The sequence below is a fragment of the Lactuca sativa genome, chromosome 1 (genome assembly GCF_002870075.4).
Source record: "Lactuca sativa cultivar Salinas chromosome 1, Lsat_Salinas_v11, whole genome shotgun sequence".
Lineage (NCBI taxonomy): Eukaryota > Viridiplantae > Streptophyta > Magnoliopsida > Asterales > Asteraceae > Lactuca > Lactuca sativa.
Window position 1 is genome coordinate 84,938,354 of NC_056623.2, and position 17,382 is coordinate 84,955,735.

At 37.6% G+C, this 17,382-nt stretch overlaps 1 protein-coding gene across 1 annotated transcript; it reads left to right on the forward strand.

Annotated features, from left to right (window-relative positions):
- Nucleotides 1-12,666: 12,666 nt before the first annotated feature.
- LOC111887882 (G-type lectin S-receptor-like serine/threonine-protein kinase LECRK3) lies at nucleotides 12,667-15,379 on the forward strand. The gene has a single exon (XM_023884020.3). The coding sequence runs from the start codon at nucleotides 12,794-12,796 to the stop codon at nucleotides 15,179-15,181; it is 2,388 nt and encodes a 795-aa protein (XP_023739788.1). The 5' UTR covers nucleotides 12,667-12,793; the 3' UTR covers nucleotides 15,182-15,379.
- The last annotated feature ends 2,003 nt before the right edge of the window (nucleotides 15,380-17,382 follow it).

Consider the following 17,382-nt stretch of genomic DNA (forward strand, 5'->3'; position numbering starts at 1 on the left):
TTCAAGCAAATTTGCTCCACAACACTAAAGGTGGAAGATATGAGGAAAGCAAAAAAGACATTATTAGAATCTTGTGCTAGTTAGAGTTGATTTTGATGGGTTTGAGCCATAAGAACTTTCCTATGTGCATATGCAAACCCTAATGCTTGGATCTAGGTTTCTCCAATTGAACATGCATTGTATCCAAGACTTACAATACTAGATCTAATGTAAACAATTGAATCTAATCATATGAATTCGGATCTAGAACAATACCTTGGATTACTTGCTTGATACTTCTTCTTCTTGGAGCTTATTGTCACAATTGTCACTCCTCTAATGGCTTACAAACACCAACTAGCAAGAGGATGATCTTGAGAGAGAGAGGAGGGTGAGAAATTGGCTCTAGGGTTTCTTGCCTTGCATGAATACCGATTTCCCTCACCCAAGGGATCTATTTATACTATGAGCTACTAGGGTTTTACCTTTAACCCTAATTGAATAACTTAGGCCCTAAGCAATCCAAGATCCTCCTAGATATTAGGCTTGGACGATTTTATGGTCTCCTAACCCTAAAATCCGTCCACCATTATATCCATAAAGATACATAGCCCAAAACACAAATATCACACATTTGACAGTTTATGCCCCTTTATTCAATTAACCTCTTTAAGTCACCAAATTAATTCTCAATTAATATATGACTTATATTAATCAAATATCGTTATTATTTCTTTAATATATTATTCTCATAATATATTAACAATACTACCTCTTCTCTCTTAACAAATCAATTTGTCAAGTTGCTATGGTGAAGGCAACCCACAAGGACCATGCACAACCGGGTCAAGTACTTACCAAATATAGTTACAACCTTAGACACTAATCCAACAGTCTCCCACTTGGATAAGTTTAGTAACTATATACGCAAACACAATCCGATTAGAAATCATAGCTCTCAATGACGCTGTCAAACTCTGATCTTATCAGTATACTGTCCTTTAGATAAGGGATTGTACAGTCCTCTGTTTAGATATTATGCGGACAATCTCATGGAACTTATTGTCCAGCAGTTGGTTTCTTGATCTCAGATTCATTTGACATAGAACTTTAACTGAACACATCAATTCAGTCCTGACCGGGCCTGGCACATAAGTCAAATCAAATCATCGAGGGGCCCTGATATCGCTTTTATCCTCTTAGGATAAAAGTAACAGATAAACTTCGACTTATATGCATTTATTATTTACTAATCAATCATACACAACAATGCATTTTATGACATCAATTTACTGATGCGGTTTTGCATGGTCAATGCACAACCAATTAATAAACAATAAACCATATATCTTGGTTTTAAGACCATATGATATTATCGTCTTGCGATCACTTTTTGTCACATTTGACATTCCATAAAGTGATTCCAGCAAGCGCGGGTTTATTCCAATGCTCAAAACTTGTTCATAAGCACTCATGAACGTTACAGCAAACCTTTGCTATGTCTAATACCTTTTAGACAATCTACACAACAATTCATGACAATCTTCATTCATACCTACTTCCAACATATGAACGATTGTGGACCATTCAAATAATTCGATTATTCTTAATAACTCAATTATTCAGCAAGTCAAAACATGCAAAATGAAACAATAGTTAAACAATTAACATAAGACAGTAGCTTTACTCATAAATTATTCCTTTATTTAATCATCAAATGTCAATTACATTTATCTATTACATGTTTCCAAAACTACCTAATCTAAACTAATATCGTCTTTCAGCCCAATGCTCCTAGCGTGCTGCAAATTCTTAACCCTACTCAGTCCCTTCGTAAGCGGATCTGTTGGGTTATACTCTAACGATACCCTCTTAACTACGAGGTGTCCTTCTTCTACTCGGTGTCTAAGAAAGTGATATTTTCTGTCGATATGTCGAGATCTACCATGATCCCTTGGTTCCTTGGTCAAGGCAACCGCTCCTTCATTATCACAAAAAATTTCCATAGGCTCCTTTATGGTAGGCACAACTCCAAGATCACCAATGAAGTTCTTCAACCACATCACTTCCTTTGACGCCTCGCTCGCTGCAATGTACTCTTATTCGCACATTGAATCAGCTACGGTTTCTTGCTTGGAACTTTTCCAAGTCACCGCTCCTCCGTTAAGGGTAAAGACCCAGCCCGACTGCGAACGATAGTTGTCCCTGTTGGTCTGGAAGCTGGCGTCACTATACCCTCACACCTTTAAGTCATCACTCCCTCCAAGGACTAAAAACCATTCCTTGGTCCTCCGAAGGTACTTAATTATATTCTTGACCGCAATCCAAAGAGCTATGCTCAGGTTCCCTTGATATCTGCTGACCATGCTCAAACCAAAGGCCACATCAGGGTGAGTACAAGTCATAGCGTACATGATTGAGCCAACTACGGAAGCGTAAGGTACTCAGCTCATCTCAGGTATTTCGGTTTTTGTACTCGGACTTTGAGTCTTACTCAATTTGGCATTACTCTGTATCGATTGTTCTTCATTCTTCGAGTTTTCCATACTAAAACATTTTAGTACCTTATCCAAGTAAGTATTCTGACTAAGTCCTATTAGTCTCTTACTTTGTTCTCTCACTATCCTTATTCCCAAAATTTAGGAAGCCTCTCCGAGGCCCTTCATAGCGAAGCACTTCCTGAGCCAGGACTTAACCTTCTACAAAGTCGGGACGTCATTTCCTATGAGCAGTATGTCATCGACATACAAAACGAGGAAGCTAACTATACTCCCACTGGCTTTGACATATACAGATGATTCATCTTCACTTCGTACAAATCCAAACTCTTTGACTTTCTCATCGAAGCAAAGATTCCATCTGTGAGATGCTTGCTTAAGTCCATAAATGGACTTCTCAAGCTTGCACACTCTATTGGGATGCTTCAGATCGACAAAACCTTCTGGCTGAGCCATGTAAACATCCTCAGTCAACTTCCCATTGAGGAAAGCGGTCTTGACATCCATCTTCCATATCTCATAATCATGAAATGCAGCAATGGCTAGCATCACCCTAATAGACTTTATCTTAGCAACTGGCGAGAAGGTCTCATCATAGTCAACTCCGGGAGTTTGAGTAAAACCCTTCTCAACCAGTCGTGCTTTATATGTGTGTACATTCCCATCCATGTCGGTCTTCTTCTTGAAGATCCATTTGCACCCAATCGTCTTACGTCCGACCACATTTTCAACCAAATTCCAAACTCGGCTGTCATACATGGACTGAATCTTGCTATCCATCGCCTCTTTCCATTTTACAGACTCTGGGCCTACCATGGTTTCCATATAGCTATTAGGTTCATCTAGATTTATTAGTGTACCATCACTAATATACGTGTCCCCTTCGGTAGTAATATGAAAACCATAAAACTGGGGTTGAACTCTAACTCTTCGGAACGTCTAAGAGGTAAGGATTCGTCAATTGGTTCAACCGGAGTTTCCTCCTCGGGTTGAGTGCCAGCGTTAGAGGTTCCTTCATCGCTCAACTCTTGAATTTCTTCAAGATCGATTTGCCTCCCACTGTCTCCTTGGCTTATGAGTTCTCGCTCTCGGAAAACCCCTCTCCTCGCAAGTCGCAACGAAGACAACATTGTCACTCGGTCTAAAGAAGAGATATCCAAAGGATTTCTACAGGTAGCCGATGAAAATACACCGCTCACTACGAGGTTCAAGCTTGTCGTGAGTTTCTCGTCTTACGAAAACTTCACAACCCCAAACCTTGATATGTGCCAACGAGGGAGCTTTCCCTGTCCACATCTCGTGAGGTGTTTTGGCAACCTTCTTTGTAGGGACTCGGTTAAGGATATGGGTGGCAGTCTCAAAGGCATACCCCCAGAATGAGATAGGTAGTGAAGTACTACTCATCATAGAACGAACCATGTCTAACAAGATTCGATTACGCCTTTCTGCCACACCATTCAGCTGCGGTGTCCTAGGTGGCGTCAATTGTGAAAATATTCCGCATTCCTTGAGATAGTCGTGGAATTCAAGACTTAGGTACTCTCCTCCTCGATCAGATCGAATCATCTTGATTTTCCTGCCCAATTGATTCTCCACTTCATGTTTGAACTCTTTGAACTTTTCAAACGTGTCTGAATTGTGCTTGATTAAGTAAATATACCCATATCTACTATAATCATCGGTGAAAGTCACGTAGAAGCGGTTTCCATCCTCTGTGGTGGATCTAAAGGGCCCACACACGTCGGTGTGTATGAGATCCAATAAACCCTCAACCCTCTCACAAGCGCCAGTGAAGGGTGACTTGGTCATCTTTCCAAGTAAACAAGATTCGCATGTGTCATCTTCCCTAAGGTCGAATGACTCCAACACTCCATCCTTTTGGAGTTGGGCTATGCGCTTCTTGTTGACATGTCCAAGACGACAATGCCACAAGGATGCTTTATCCATACTATTGGAAGAATCCATACACAACACATAATTTCCTAGGTTATCTACAACCAAAAAAGTTTCATAAATTCCATTACAAGACATTGCTTCAAAATATAAAACACCATTTAGATAAGCATAAATCGAACCATTCTCATTATTAACCGAATATCTAAATCCTTGTCTAAATAAACCATGAAAAGAAATGATGTTTCTTGCCATATTTGGCGAGTAGCAACAATTATTTAAATCTAAATTCAATCCATTACTAAGAACTAAAAGAATACACTCCAATCTTGGAAACAGGCGACATTCTTCTGTTCCCCATGATTAGATTTATTCTTCCAAGCTCCACATCCCTATTTCTTCATAGTCCCTGCAAATCAGAACAACTGTGGTAACCACACCCTATATCAAGAACCCAAGAAATAGCATGAGATGAATCATTAGATTTAATTGTGTAAATACCTGCGAAAGATGGCTTGATCTTCCCATCCTTGATGGCTTGCAGATATTCCAGGCAGCTTCTCTTCGAATGCCCTATTTTGTGGCAATGATGACACTCTGCCTCCTTTGGGTTTGGGTTGGGCTTAGCAGGATCAACCTTGGTCCCACTAGAAGAGGAACCATCTTGGGGCTTTCCCTTGCGGTGGTTCTTCGAAGAAGCCTTCCTCTTCTTGCCCCTTCCCTTCCCAACAGCCAAAAAAGGAACAACGGGTGGATTGGGAGTTGGTGCAACAAACTTGTCCTTGAGGTTGCTCTCAGCAATCCTTAGGAGCCCTTGGAGTTTGCTTAGGGTGACCTCTTCCTTGTTCATGTGGTAGGTCATCCTAAATTGGTTGTAGCATGAGGGCAAGGAGTGAAGAACAGTGTCGATTGCCAAATCTTCCCCAAAGTTGACATTCAACTTGCGAAGACGATCGACATACCTTTGCATCTTTTGCAAGTGCACGGTTAGAGACTCTCCACTTCCCATTTTAGCCGTGATCATATTCGTTATGATCTCATAGCGCTCTTGCCTCGCGCTTTGGTGATATTTCTCTATCAAGTCTATATGCATCTCATAAGGATACATGTCCTCATAGGACTTTTGGAATTCAGAATTCATTATGGCTATCATGATGCAATGAACCTTCGTTGCATCACGCTCATGCGTCTCAAAGACAGCCATTAGCAGTTTCTGGATTGATCTTCTCGAGCTTCTCATCGAGAACATACTCTTTGTCCTCGTAACACGCGATTGTGCGAATGTATCTTATCCATTCGCTAAAGTTCGATCCATCGAAAGTCACTTTTTGGCAAAGGCTCATTAGCGTGAATAAGCTAGCAGCAGCGTTGTTTGCGTTAGACATCTACAAATAGAAAGGAACAAAGTTAATTAGAACTAAGTCCCTAATCAAAACCCAAAATGAAAAATTAGGGCTAGGACCCAACAACATTATTTACACATTAAAAAAGGGATGTCGTGATCCAACATGCAAATAATTTGGAGGTAAGTGAATGACGATTCACTAATTCTTCACCATGAAAAACATAAGCTTTAAGTTTTAAATGTATTGAGAATTCCTAGATTTATTTTAGATTCATTGAACCTTTCAGTGGCATGTTTAAATCTCGATATTCCCCTCTAGTTTGTGACTGGGATACCGATGATCACAAAGCGGGTGTGAATAACCATGCAAATCTACATGGTGCCTTCATTGTTACAATCACTTACTCGATGTGCCGGTAAACCACACACGCTCCATCGAACTATGAAAAATAATGAATCACCCTTGCCACCTTTGCTTAGAACCAATTAGTGTGCCGGTTAACCACACATGCTCCACTAACTTCTTAACAAGGATGCAAAGTGTAATTTCATGGGATTGCATCAATTCACTTTTCCTAAAGTAACTAAGATTGGAAATTTTATAAAATACGTTTGGTTACTTTATATAGATTCATTATACTTATTAATGAGAAGAGGTTTGCCCTATCCTACCCGTTCGGCTAACGACCCTCCACCAGTCAAGCAAGCGGTGGGTGTGAGTGTACACCCATTAAGCGCCATTTTATAGGCAGCAACCTTATACCCACCTTATAGACTGGCTTCGTGAATGAGGCATACTAACGGTCAGACTAGCATTTTTAAATCATATATATATATATATATATATATATATATATATATATATATATATATATATATATATATATATATATATATATATATATATATATAAAGCTTGTAATAATATATTAGTATAGTGTTGAATTTTAAACTTGTAAAATTCTAGGGTTTGAAATTTAAATTTTTAAACTTTTAATCACAAAACTTAAATTTCAAAACTTGAGGACAAATTTTAAACTTTTCAAAACATAAGGATCAAATAGCAAATCAACTAATTAGATTATCTCAGTTTGATCTTATTCAATATTACTTGCAAGACAATTCACCAATTTAATTCAAATAATCAATTATTATCATATAAGGAAATTATTATTCAACTAATTGGTAATTATCTTTTGCTTGGTCAAGAATATACTCATATATATGATTAAAATCGGATTTTAATAACCCAAAACAGTTAAGGCAAGTATCCTCAAGTAAAACAGCAAGAAATCCCGAAACTACCTCCTTCTGACGCTCGAACTCGCCGAGTCCACAGTGGAACTCGCCGAGTTCATCAGGCAGAATCACAAAAATCGAATTTTTCAAGCAACAAGAAATCAATCAATGCATCAATTCAATAGAAATCAATCAAAGCTCTGATACCACTGATGGGTTTGAGCCAAAAAAACTTTCCTATGTGCACATGCAAACCCTAATGCTTGGATCTAGGTTTCTCTAATTGAACATGCATTGTATCCAAGACTTACAATACTAGATCTAATGTAAAAAATTGAATCTAATCATATGAATTCGGATCTAGAACAATACCTTGGATTACTTGCTTGATACTTCTTCTTCTTGGAGCTTAGAGTCACAATTGTCACTCCTCTAATGGCTTACAAACACCAAATAGCAAGAGGATGTTCTTGAGAGAGAGAGAGGAGGGTGAGAAATCGGATCTAGGGTTTCTTGCCTGGCATGAATACCGATTTCCCTCACCCAAGGGATCTATTTATACTATGAGCTACTAGGGTTTCACCTTTAACCCTAATTGAATAACTTAGGCCCTAAGCAATCCAAGATCCTCCTAGATATTAGGCTTGGATGATTTTATGGTCTCCTAACCCTAAAATCCGTCCACCCTTATATCCATAAGGATACATAGCCCAAAACACAACTATCACACATTTGACAATTTATGCCCCTTTATTCAATTAACCTCTTTAAGTCACCAAATTAATTCTCAATTAATTTATGACTTATATTAATCAAATATCATTATTATTTCTTTAATATATTATTCTCATAATATATTAACAATAATATCTCTTCTCTCTTAACAAATCATCGTGTCAAGTTGCTATTGTGAAGGCAACCCAAAAGGACCATGCACAACCGGGTCAAGTACTTACCAAATATAGTTACAACCTTAGACACTAATCCAACAGATTTATCCTCCAACGTTTTTCTACATTATGATTCATTTATTTTTGCCTTTACCTAATTAAGCGATTGTCGGAGACCCAATATGTATGAGATGGATATATCCGTTCGAGAGGTATACGAAAAAGCTAAAAAACTATGTCAGAAATAAGGTGAGGCCGGAAGGTTGTATAGTTGAAGGTTATGTTGCTGAAGAAGCTTTGTCATTTTGTTCGATGTACCTTAGAGATGTGCAGACTCAATTCAATCGCCCTGAAAGAAACAAGGATGTTGTCATTGAAAAAACAAAGTTTGGATGTTTGAGTCCAAGTGTCGACCAGCCAGCGCAATGCAAATCAAACATCTTGACGTAAGGGAAAAAGATAATATTGAATGGTTTATATTGAATAGTTGTCAAGAAGTCAGACAATACATCGAGTAAGTGTTCTTATTCTTAATTATCTTTAATTATTTATTGGTACTTTTTTCCATTCATCAATTATATATATATATATATATATATATATATATATATATATATATATATATATATATGTTTTTGTCATCAATATAGAAAATTCAAATTTAAACATCCTAAAAGTGACGAAAAGACCGAATTTCCCGTCTGATTTCTTGAAAAGGTAATAATAATTAACAAACAAATATATTTGATCAATATAACGCATCAAGAATGCATAACACATCAGCATATGTTTAATAGGTTTTTCAGATGGAAAAAGAAAACTCTCCAGAATTCCACAAAGAGTTGCCGGTCCTTTTAATGGGTTCACAAGTGGATGTTTATACTTACACCATGTGCATAGTCAACAGTGTTAGGTTTATGGTACTTAATCGTGTTGCACAACGCAAAACACAAAACTCTGGGGTTCTAGTAGTGGGCGAGAATGGAGAGAAATATTATGGCTAGTTAGAAGAGATTATGGAGGTGCAATATCTATATCATTATTCGACTGTAATATTTCGGTACAAGTGGTTTGATACAGGAGATATTCCTGATGATAATTTCATAAGTATCATCACATAACAAGAAGCATACCAAGATGATCAACTCATATATGCTTCACAAGCCAAACAAGTGTTCTACATCCGCGAGCTTGTTCATCATCGAAGAAACCAAAACACCAACCGTTGTTATGTCGTTGAACATGTTAATCATCAATGTATTTGGGATCTACCATCCGAGAATGCTCGTGTCCAAAATGCTTACATTGACGTAGTTCAAAACAACTCTTCATCTGGAGCTAGAATTTTTATCGACTTCACACAATACTTTCAAAACAATGTTGATTATGATGATGAGGACGATACTAAAGTACCTCCGCCAACTTGTAGAGTCGATAATGTTTCCGATGAAGAGACTGATTATGATGATGACGATTCTAATTATGATACTGATGAAGAAGACATTTAAGTATATGATAGAGATTCTGATTAAAAAAAATCAAATGTTTTTTTTTGTAATAGAAACTTTATTTGATATCTAACTTTTATTCATATTGTATGTTTAACTTTTATTTATGTTGTTTGTCTATATTACATGCCTTATAATTTTGTAGGGTAACTAATTTTATTAATATTGTATTTCTTTATTGTACATCTTGTAATTTTATAGGCTACAAATGAGGTTTATGTGGACAATACTCTTTGTCATGATGGCCGATGTTATGGGCCTTGGACACGGAGGTGATGGAGCTGGGGATCCACCACCTCCAGGAGGCTTTGGTCACAGGCAACATGAACAGGATGGTAAGTTTTATTATGATATACTTATTAGTTATTTTTATTAATTTATTATAAGTTATCATGCCTAATATTTTTAATTGTATTTTTTCAGCTGAGATTCCAAAGAAAAGAAGGGACTTGTCAAAGAACATCGAGCTAGGAAAATGGAGACGGGCAAACAAGGGAAAGCTCGTGGATTTGGCTTTCAATAGGGAGATCACATATTCCCCTGTCGGGAAGGCTGGTAATTGGTTGACACATGAAATTGGTAGGTATTTGTGGAACAACGTCCCTTTGAACGTATCTGGTTGGGACAATGTTTCCCCTACATTAAGGAATGCAAAAATTATGCATCTAAAGGTAGCTTAGATAATATTTTAAGTTTAGTTGTGATTGTTATTTAGTTAACTAACATTTTTTTTATTTGTAGAATAAGTTTGATTTGGATAAGGTTAACTTGGATCTGGAGCATGCACAATTGTTGAGGAGCATTGATTCTAGTCTTGCAAAAGTTTACAGATGCCGAAAAAGTAAACCCAATTCTTATTTTAAGGAAATCGGGGGGCCTGCAGATATCCCAATGGCACTAAACACCCCCCCCCCAAAGGTATGTCATTTGAAAATTGGGTGAAGGCCATCAAACATTTTCAATCGCCTGGATATTTAAGGCGTTCGACGTCAAACACAGAAGTCCACGCAAAACAACTAGTTGTAAACAGAGGGGGGGTCGAGCTCATACAACAATGCATGTTTCAAAGAAGTAAGTAACGATATATTTAAATGTTTATTTAAAGTATAATTAATCTAGTTTTTAATGTTAAATATGATATCACTCGAATCGAAGCATTTCATAAGGCTAAATCCAATTGCCAATGGGTATTTTATAGTCCTGCAGTCGAGCAACAATACGTACGTGGTTAATTTGTATTTTCATATAAGTGTTTATATCGTCAAGGGTATTTAGTAATCTAATTTTTATGATGTTTATCAATTTTTGAAAATACATAATGCTTTACTCGAGGAGATCAATCAACAAAACCCAAGCTTCTTCTATAGCAAGCGGTCTAACACCAATTGATATAAGAAAATGTTTTGAAAGAATATTGGGTGTTCGATGCGGACATATCAGAAGCATTAGGCGTAAACCTCCTACCGTTGTGTCTATGTACGATCAGGAACAACCGATGATACAAGAACCACCACAATCACAAGTAATTGTTCGTTTAAGTTGAAAAGTATAATGCTATAATGGTAAAATGAAAAAAAAAGTAGGATGCTATGATGATATGTTGGTTATGGTTTGATATGTTGATATTTTGTAGTTTGGTAATTTTTGGAATGTAGAATGCTATAATGATATATGGGTTATGGTTTGATATATTGATATTTTGTAATGATATGTTGGTTATGGTTTGATATGTTGATATTTTGTAGTTTGGTAATTTTTGAAAAGTAGAATGCTACAATGATATGTTAGTTATGGTTTGATATGTTGATATTTTGTAGTTTGGTAAATTTTGGTAAGTAGAATGCTATAATGTTATGTTGTTTAGAGTTAGATATGTTGGTATTTTTTTATTTTGGTAATTGTTGGAAAGTATAATACTATTATGATATGTTGGAAATATATTTTTGTTTTTTTTTTGTTTTTCGTTTTTTTTTTTTTTTTTTTTTTTTTTGGTAGTTCAAAATGCTGTAAACGATACTAAAGGACCAGACATGTTCTGCGACATTGGAAGAGTGGTTTCGCTCATTGTAACCACCAAATAATAATGAAAGAAATGATGAGAGTGATGATGACGAGTACGAATTTTAGAGTTTATGAAATGTTTTGTTTGGAAGAATACTTTAGGTTGTATGGATTAATATTTTGGATGAAATAATATTTTATAAATGTTATTGTTTTTTTATTGTATATGGGTTAATATTTTTATAAAATCCTACCATATTTTATAAATAATATAATGTTTTTATAATTTTAATTGTAAATAAAAAAAACGAAAAATAGTTTTTGCATCGACGTCTTTAGCGGCTTCAGTATTAGCGGCAACTATGTTTTAACAGCGACGAGGAAGTATTAGCGGTGACAAACCAATAGAGGCGACGTCTTCGCATTAGCGGCGACCAACAGACCATTAGCGACGACGTTTTTGCAGCGACATGTCGCCGCTAATAACTTTAGAAACGAAGATCCCTATCTTTCGCAGCGACAGACTTCACCGGTAATGCCCCCGACTATCTTGTAGTGACCCCAATTGGTAGTGGTGGTTAGTTCGGCGTTGGTGGCGGATTTAGTAACTTCCGACGGTGGTGGCGACATTCATAAATTTCGGCAATGATAATGTGTCCATATATTCCGTCTGAATGAAAACCAAATTGAGAGAGAGAGAGAGAGAGAGAGAGAGAGAGAGAGAGAGAGAGAGAGAGAGAGAGAGAGAGAGAGAGAGAGAGAGAGAGAGAGAGAGAGAGAGAGAGAGAGAGAGAGAGAGAGAGAGAGAGAGAGAGAGAGAGAGAGTGGGAGAAAGGATGGGGTTAGATGGTATTTTATTTATTTTTAATTTTTGTATCTAAAAAAATGAAAAAACAAAACTAAAAAGGTGAATCGGTCTTTTTAAGATTTATTAGAATGTTTTGGACAAAAAAACGTAACAAAATAAATGAATGATGCTGGTCAAAAACTTTTTGCATCAAAGTGATTTTTAAACACTTTTGATAAAATTTTCAATTTTGTCTTACTTTTTTTTTTTTTTTTTCCAAACATTAAAAATGCTTCAGGATCCTCTTTGAAGACTGAAATTACAAAAAGTTTGTACGATTCTGAAATGTAACATCACATACCAGATATTTTACGTCTTCCATATTGCTTTCCATTAGGCTATTTTTGCATTCATTGCTACCTCATCGATCATACACATTGGATTCCCATTGAATGATGACCACAAAAAAATAATGGTCCAACAATTGTTAGTAAGGAATCGTCATAATTAGTATGGAATCTTCTACCCCATAAAACACTTATTCCATTATTTGTGGACTCCAAAAGTCTTTCTTCTGTTGACCTTGAATCAATGATCTTATTATTTAGTAAACCCTAATTTCCTCACTGTTGTCTATCATTCACCCATTTCATATGGCGCTAGTCCTACTGCGTCTCGTCTTTCTAACTATATTCCTACTACGTTTCATAGCTGCACAACAGAATGGTGGTTCTGTATCTGTTGGTGCATCACTCACCGCCACACCCAACGTCAAACCATGGCTTTCATCATCCGGTGAGTTTGCCTTTGGGTTCCAACAAGTTCAAGGAACCGATAATTTCTTGTTATCCATATGGTACGAGAAGATACCTGACAAGACCATCGTCTGGTATCCAGAAGAAGGTCAGATGGTGCCTACAGGATCCAAAGTTGAGCTACTTCGTGAAAGTGGACTCGTACTCACTGATCCTCTGGGCACACAGGTATGGAGGTCTGGATCCATTTCGGGTGTTGCATCAGGTTTTATGAATGATACAGGTAACTTCGTGATGTTTGGTAGCAATTCTCGCAAGTTATGGGGTAGTTTTGATTATCCAGCAGACACGCTGTTGCCTACTATGTTTATGGAGTCGGGCGAAGGGATAAATTCAACAATCAGCAAAACAAACTTCTCTGGTGGACAATTCCAGTTACGTTTCCAAGAAGATGGAAATCTTGTGCTTAACACTCGAGATATACTTTCAGGTAATGCTTATGATGCTTACTATATCAGTGGCACATATGATGATTCTAATTCAACAAATTCCGGTAAACAAGTGATCTTTGATGCAACGGGATACATGTATATATTGAGAAGAAATGGCCAACGATTTGATCTTACTCCAAGAGGGTCACTTCCTTCTGGAGATTATTATCACAGAGCTACTCTAGACTCTGATGGGGTTTTTCGCCAATATTACTTCCCGAAGAATCCCACCTCCAATACAACTTGGAAAGTTATATGGTTCGTGCCAGATAACATATGTGTGGATTTAAGTGATCTTTCAAGCACTGGAGCTTGTGGGTTTTACAACGTTTGCAGTTTTGATGGTAACCGGCCAAACTGTGAATGCCCAAAGGGTTTCTCATTGCTTGATCCAAATAATCCAAGTGGTGATTGCAAGCCTGATTTCACTCCAACATGTGATGAAGTTGACTCCAATAATGGGCGAGGCATATTTGATTTCATCGAGCTCCAAAATATTGATTGGCCATTTTCAGACTATGTGCACATGAACCCAAGTAATGAAAACACCTGTAAAAGTTCCTGCTTGGAAGATTGTTTCTGTGCTGTTGCAATATATAGGGACACCCAATGTTGGAAGAAGAAGCTTCCACTTTCTAACGGGAGGAAGGTTGCTTCAGCTAATGTGAGGGCGTTCGTGAAATACAGGATTGGTGATCATCCTCTTCAAAACACTACTCGGCTTCCCGGAGAAAATAAAGATCGAAAAAATCTGATAGTTGTAGGATCCGCTCTCTTAGGTACTTCTGTATTTGTTATCTTTGTATTGGTTGGTGTGATTTGTGTCGGTTTCTTTGTAATATACAAGAAGAAGCCAAGAAATTCGTATCCAATTAGGAAAGCTGTTGAAAGCAATCTACCTCGTTTTACATATCAAGAATTAGTTGAAGCTACTGATGGGTTCAAGGATGAACTGGGAAAGGGGGCGTTCGGGATAGTCTATAAAGGTGTGATAGGGAAAAAGACTGTCGCTGTGAAGAAGTTGAATACAGTGGTTCATAATGGTGAAAAGGAATTCAAAACCGAGGTTGACACCATTGCAAAAACTCATCATAAAAATTTGGTGCAGCTTCTTGGTTATTGTGATGATGGTGAGCAGCGCCTATTGGTTTATGAGTACATGAGCAATGGCACTTTGGCGATGTTCCTTTTCGGGGACACAAGACCTACATGGAGACAGAGGAGTTATATTGCTGTTGGGATTGCTAAGGGACTCGCATACCTTCATGAAGAGTGTAGCACCCTGATCATTCACTGTGACATAAAGCCTCAGAATATACTTCTTGATGACTACTTCAATGCTAAGATTTCTGACTTTGGATTGGCGAAGCTGTTGATGATGAATCAAAGTCATACAAACACTGGAATAAGAGGAACAAAAGGTTATGTTGCTCCTGAATGGTTTAGGAACACTCCTGTCACAGTAAAGGTTGATGTGTATAGCTTTGGTGTGTTGCTGCTAGAGATCATTTCCTGCCGAAAGAGCTTGGTTTACGAGAGTGGTGAGAAAGGGGTGGCGGTTTTAACTGATCTTGCCTGGGATTGCTATCAAGAAGGTCGACTGGATACATTTGTTGAGAACGATCTGGAAGCATTTGATGACTACAAGAAACTTGCAACTTTTGTCATGGTTGGCCTGTGGTGTGTACAAGAGAACTCATCCTTGAGGCCAACCATGAGGAAGGTGATCCAGATGCTTGAAGGAGGAATTGAGGTGGCAGAACCTCCATGTCCATGCTCTCTCTCCAGTTATTGAACTCTAGTTAAACTCCAATATATGTCCTCCTGTTAACTTCTATATGTACTTTCTTATATGCCTAGTTTCTATCTTAGCAAAATCTTTCGTAATCTGTATACAAATGAAGATTGTAAAATGTGAGAATTGTAGAATATCACCCCTTGTTTAGGTGATTGAAGAATTCCATATAAATAAAGAAATAATTTGGGTACAACATATACATGGGCCTATCGAAAATACACATAGGCTAAACTAAAATACAAATACAATTAAAAAGACTATGGACTAACATCCCCCCGCAAGCGTAGCGTTGGGTTTTGACCAACTTGAAGCTTGGATCGAAAAAATAGAAATAATGGTCTCCCAAGCCTTTTGTAAAAACATAGAGAAATAATTTGGGTACAACATATACATGGGCCTATCGAAAATACACATAGGCTAAACTAAAATACAAATACAATTAAAAAGACTATGGACTAACATCCCCTCGCAAGCGTAGCGTTGGGTTTTGACCAACTCGAAGCTTGGATCGAAAAAAATAGAAATAATGGTCTCCCAAGCCTTTTGTAAAAACATCACCAAGTTGCAAGTGTGAGGGAACAAATTGAACATTAGCAACTTGCTCACGTACAAAATGGTAGTCAATGTCGTTATGTTTAGCTCGTTTGTGCGCAATTGGATTTTGAGACAAGAAGATGACACTTTTTTTGTCACAAAATAGCATAGGCGAGATAGGAAGCTGAACTCGTAGGTCTCAAAGAAGATGAACCGTCCATGCCATCTGAGAAGCGGTATTAGCAAGAGCTCGATATTCTGATTCACGCTCTATTTTGATTCACAGCTAGAGTGGGAGACGGTAGGTTGTTTCTTTGCACTCCAGGATACAAGATTATTTCCTAGAAATATAGCGTAACCATATGTAGAGCGTCAAGTCTCTAGGCATCGTGCCCAATCAGCATCAGAGTAACCTTGAACAATAGAAGAGTCAGTGGAGCGAGAAAAATTGAGTCTGTAATGGATCGTACCCCTAACGTATCGTAGAATACGTTTGACAACTAAGAAATGAGCATCAGTAGGTGCTTGGAGAAACTGACTAACAGAATTTACTGCAAATGAAAGATCAGGTCAGGTTATGGTTAAGTATTGGTAAACACCGACAAGAGATCGATAAAGAGTAGGATCACGGAACGGGCGTCCTTGTGTACTGTGAAGCTGAGGGCCAACTGCCCATGGAGTCGCAACAACTTTGGACGAGAGCATTTGAGCTCAATCAAGTATGTCTCTTGCATACTTAGCTTGACCAAGAAATAAACCATCGTTGGTGTGAGTAACCTCTAATCCAAGAAAATAGCTCAAATGACCCAAGTCTTTAATTGAAAATTCCTTATTCGTTCGTTGAATGAAGGAACGAAGTAAAGTGGGATCATTTCCGGTTACAATAATGTCATCAACGTAAACTAACAGGTAGAGAAGAATGGTACCACGTGCATAAACAAAAAGTGAGGTATCAACTTGACTACAGTGAAAACCAAGAGTAGCAAGATATGCACTAAACCTTGTAAAGCAAGCACATGGAGCTTGCTTGAGGCCGTATAAGGCTTTATGTAGACAACAAACGTGATTAGGAAATTGCGGATCAATGTAACCAGGAGGCTGCTCCATAAAGACCGGTTGGTCTAAGTGCCCATTTAAGAAAGCATTTTTAACGTCAAGTTGATGAAGAGGCCAGTTTCTTCGAACGGATAAAGCAAGAATTGTTCTAACAGTAGCATCTTTAACCACATGACTAAAAGTATGAGTGAAATCAAAGCTAGGATGCTGAGAAAAACCTTGAGCAACCAAGCGTGTTTTAAGACGATCAACCGTGCCATCAGATAAGTACTTTGTACGATAAACCCATTTAGAGCCTACAATGTTTACACTAGTAGGAGGGGATACAAGGTTACAAGGGTCCAAGTATGATTTGACTTTAAAGCAGGTAATTCTTCATTCATAGCTTCAACCCATCCAGGGTGTTTTAAGGCTGATTTGATGCCTTTTGGTTTTGACTGAGCTAGTAAAGCAGCAAGAAGACCATGCAGTTCAAAATCTGGAAAATGTTTAGGTTTAGATATACCAGATTGTGATATGGTTCGTATTTGATGACGAGGGAGAACTGGGTATGGATCAACATCATCGGCTTGGGATTCAGGAAGAGATGAATCAACAGTATGAACAAT

Excerpts from the sequence above, each read along its gene's own strand:
- LOC111887882 (XM_023884020.3), top strand. The coding sequence starts at position 12,794 with ATGGCGCTAGTCCTACTGCGTCTCGTCTTTCTAACTATATTCCTACTA.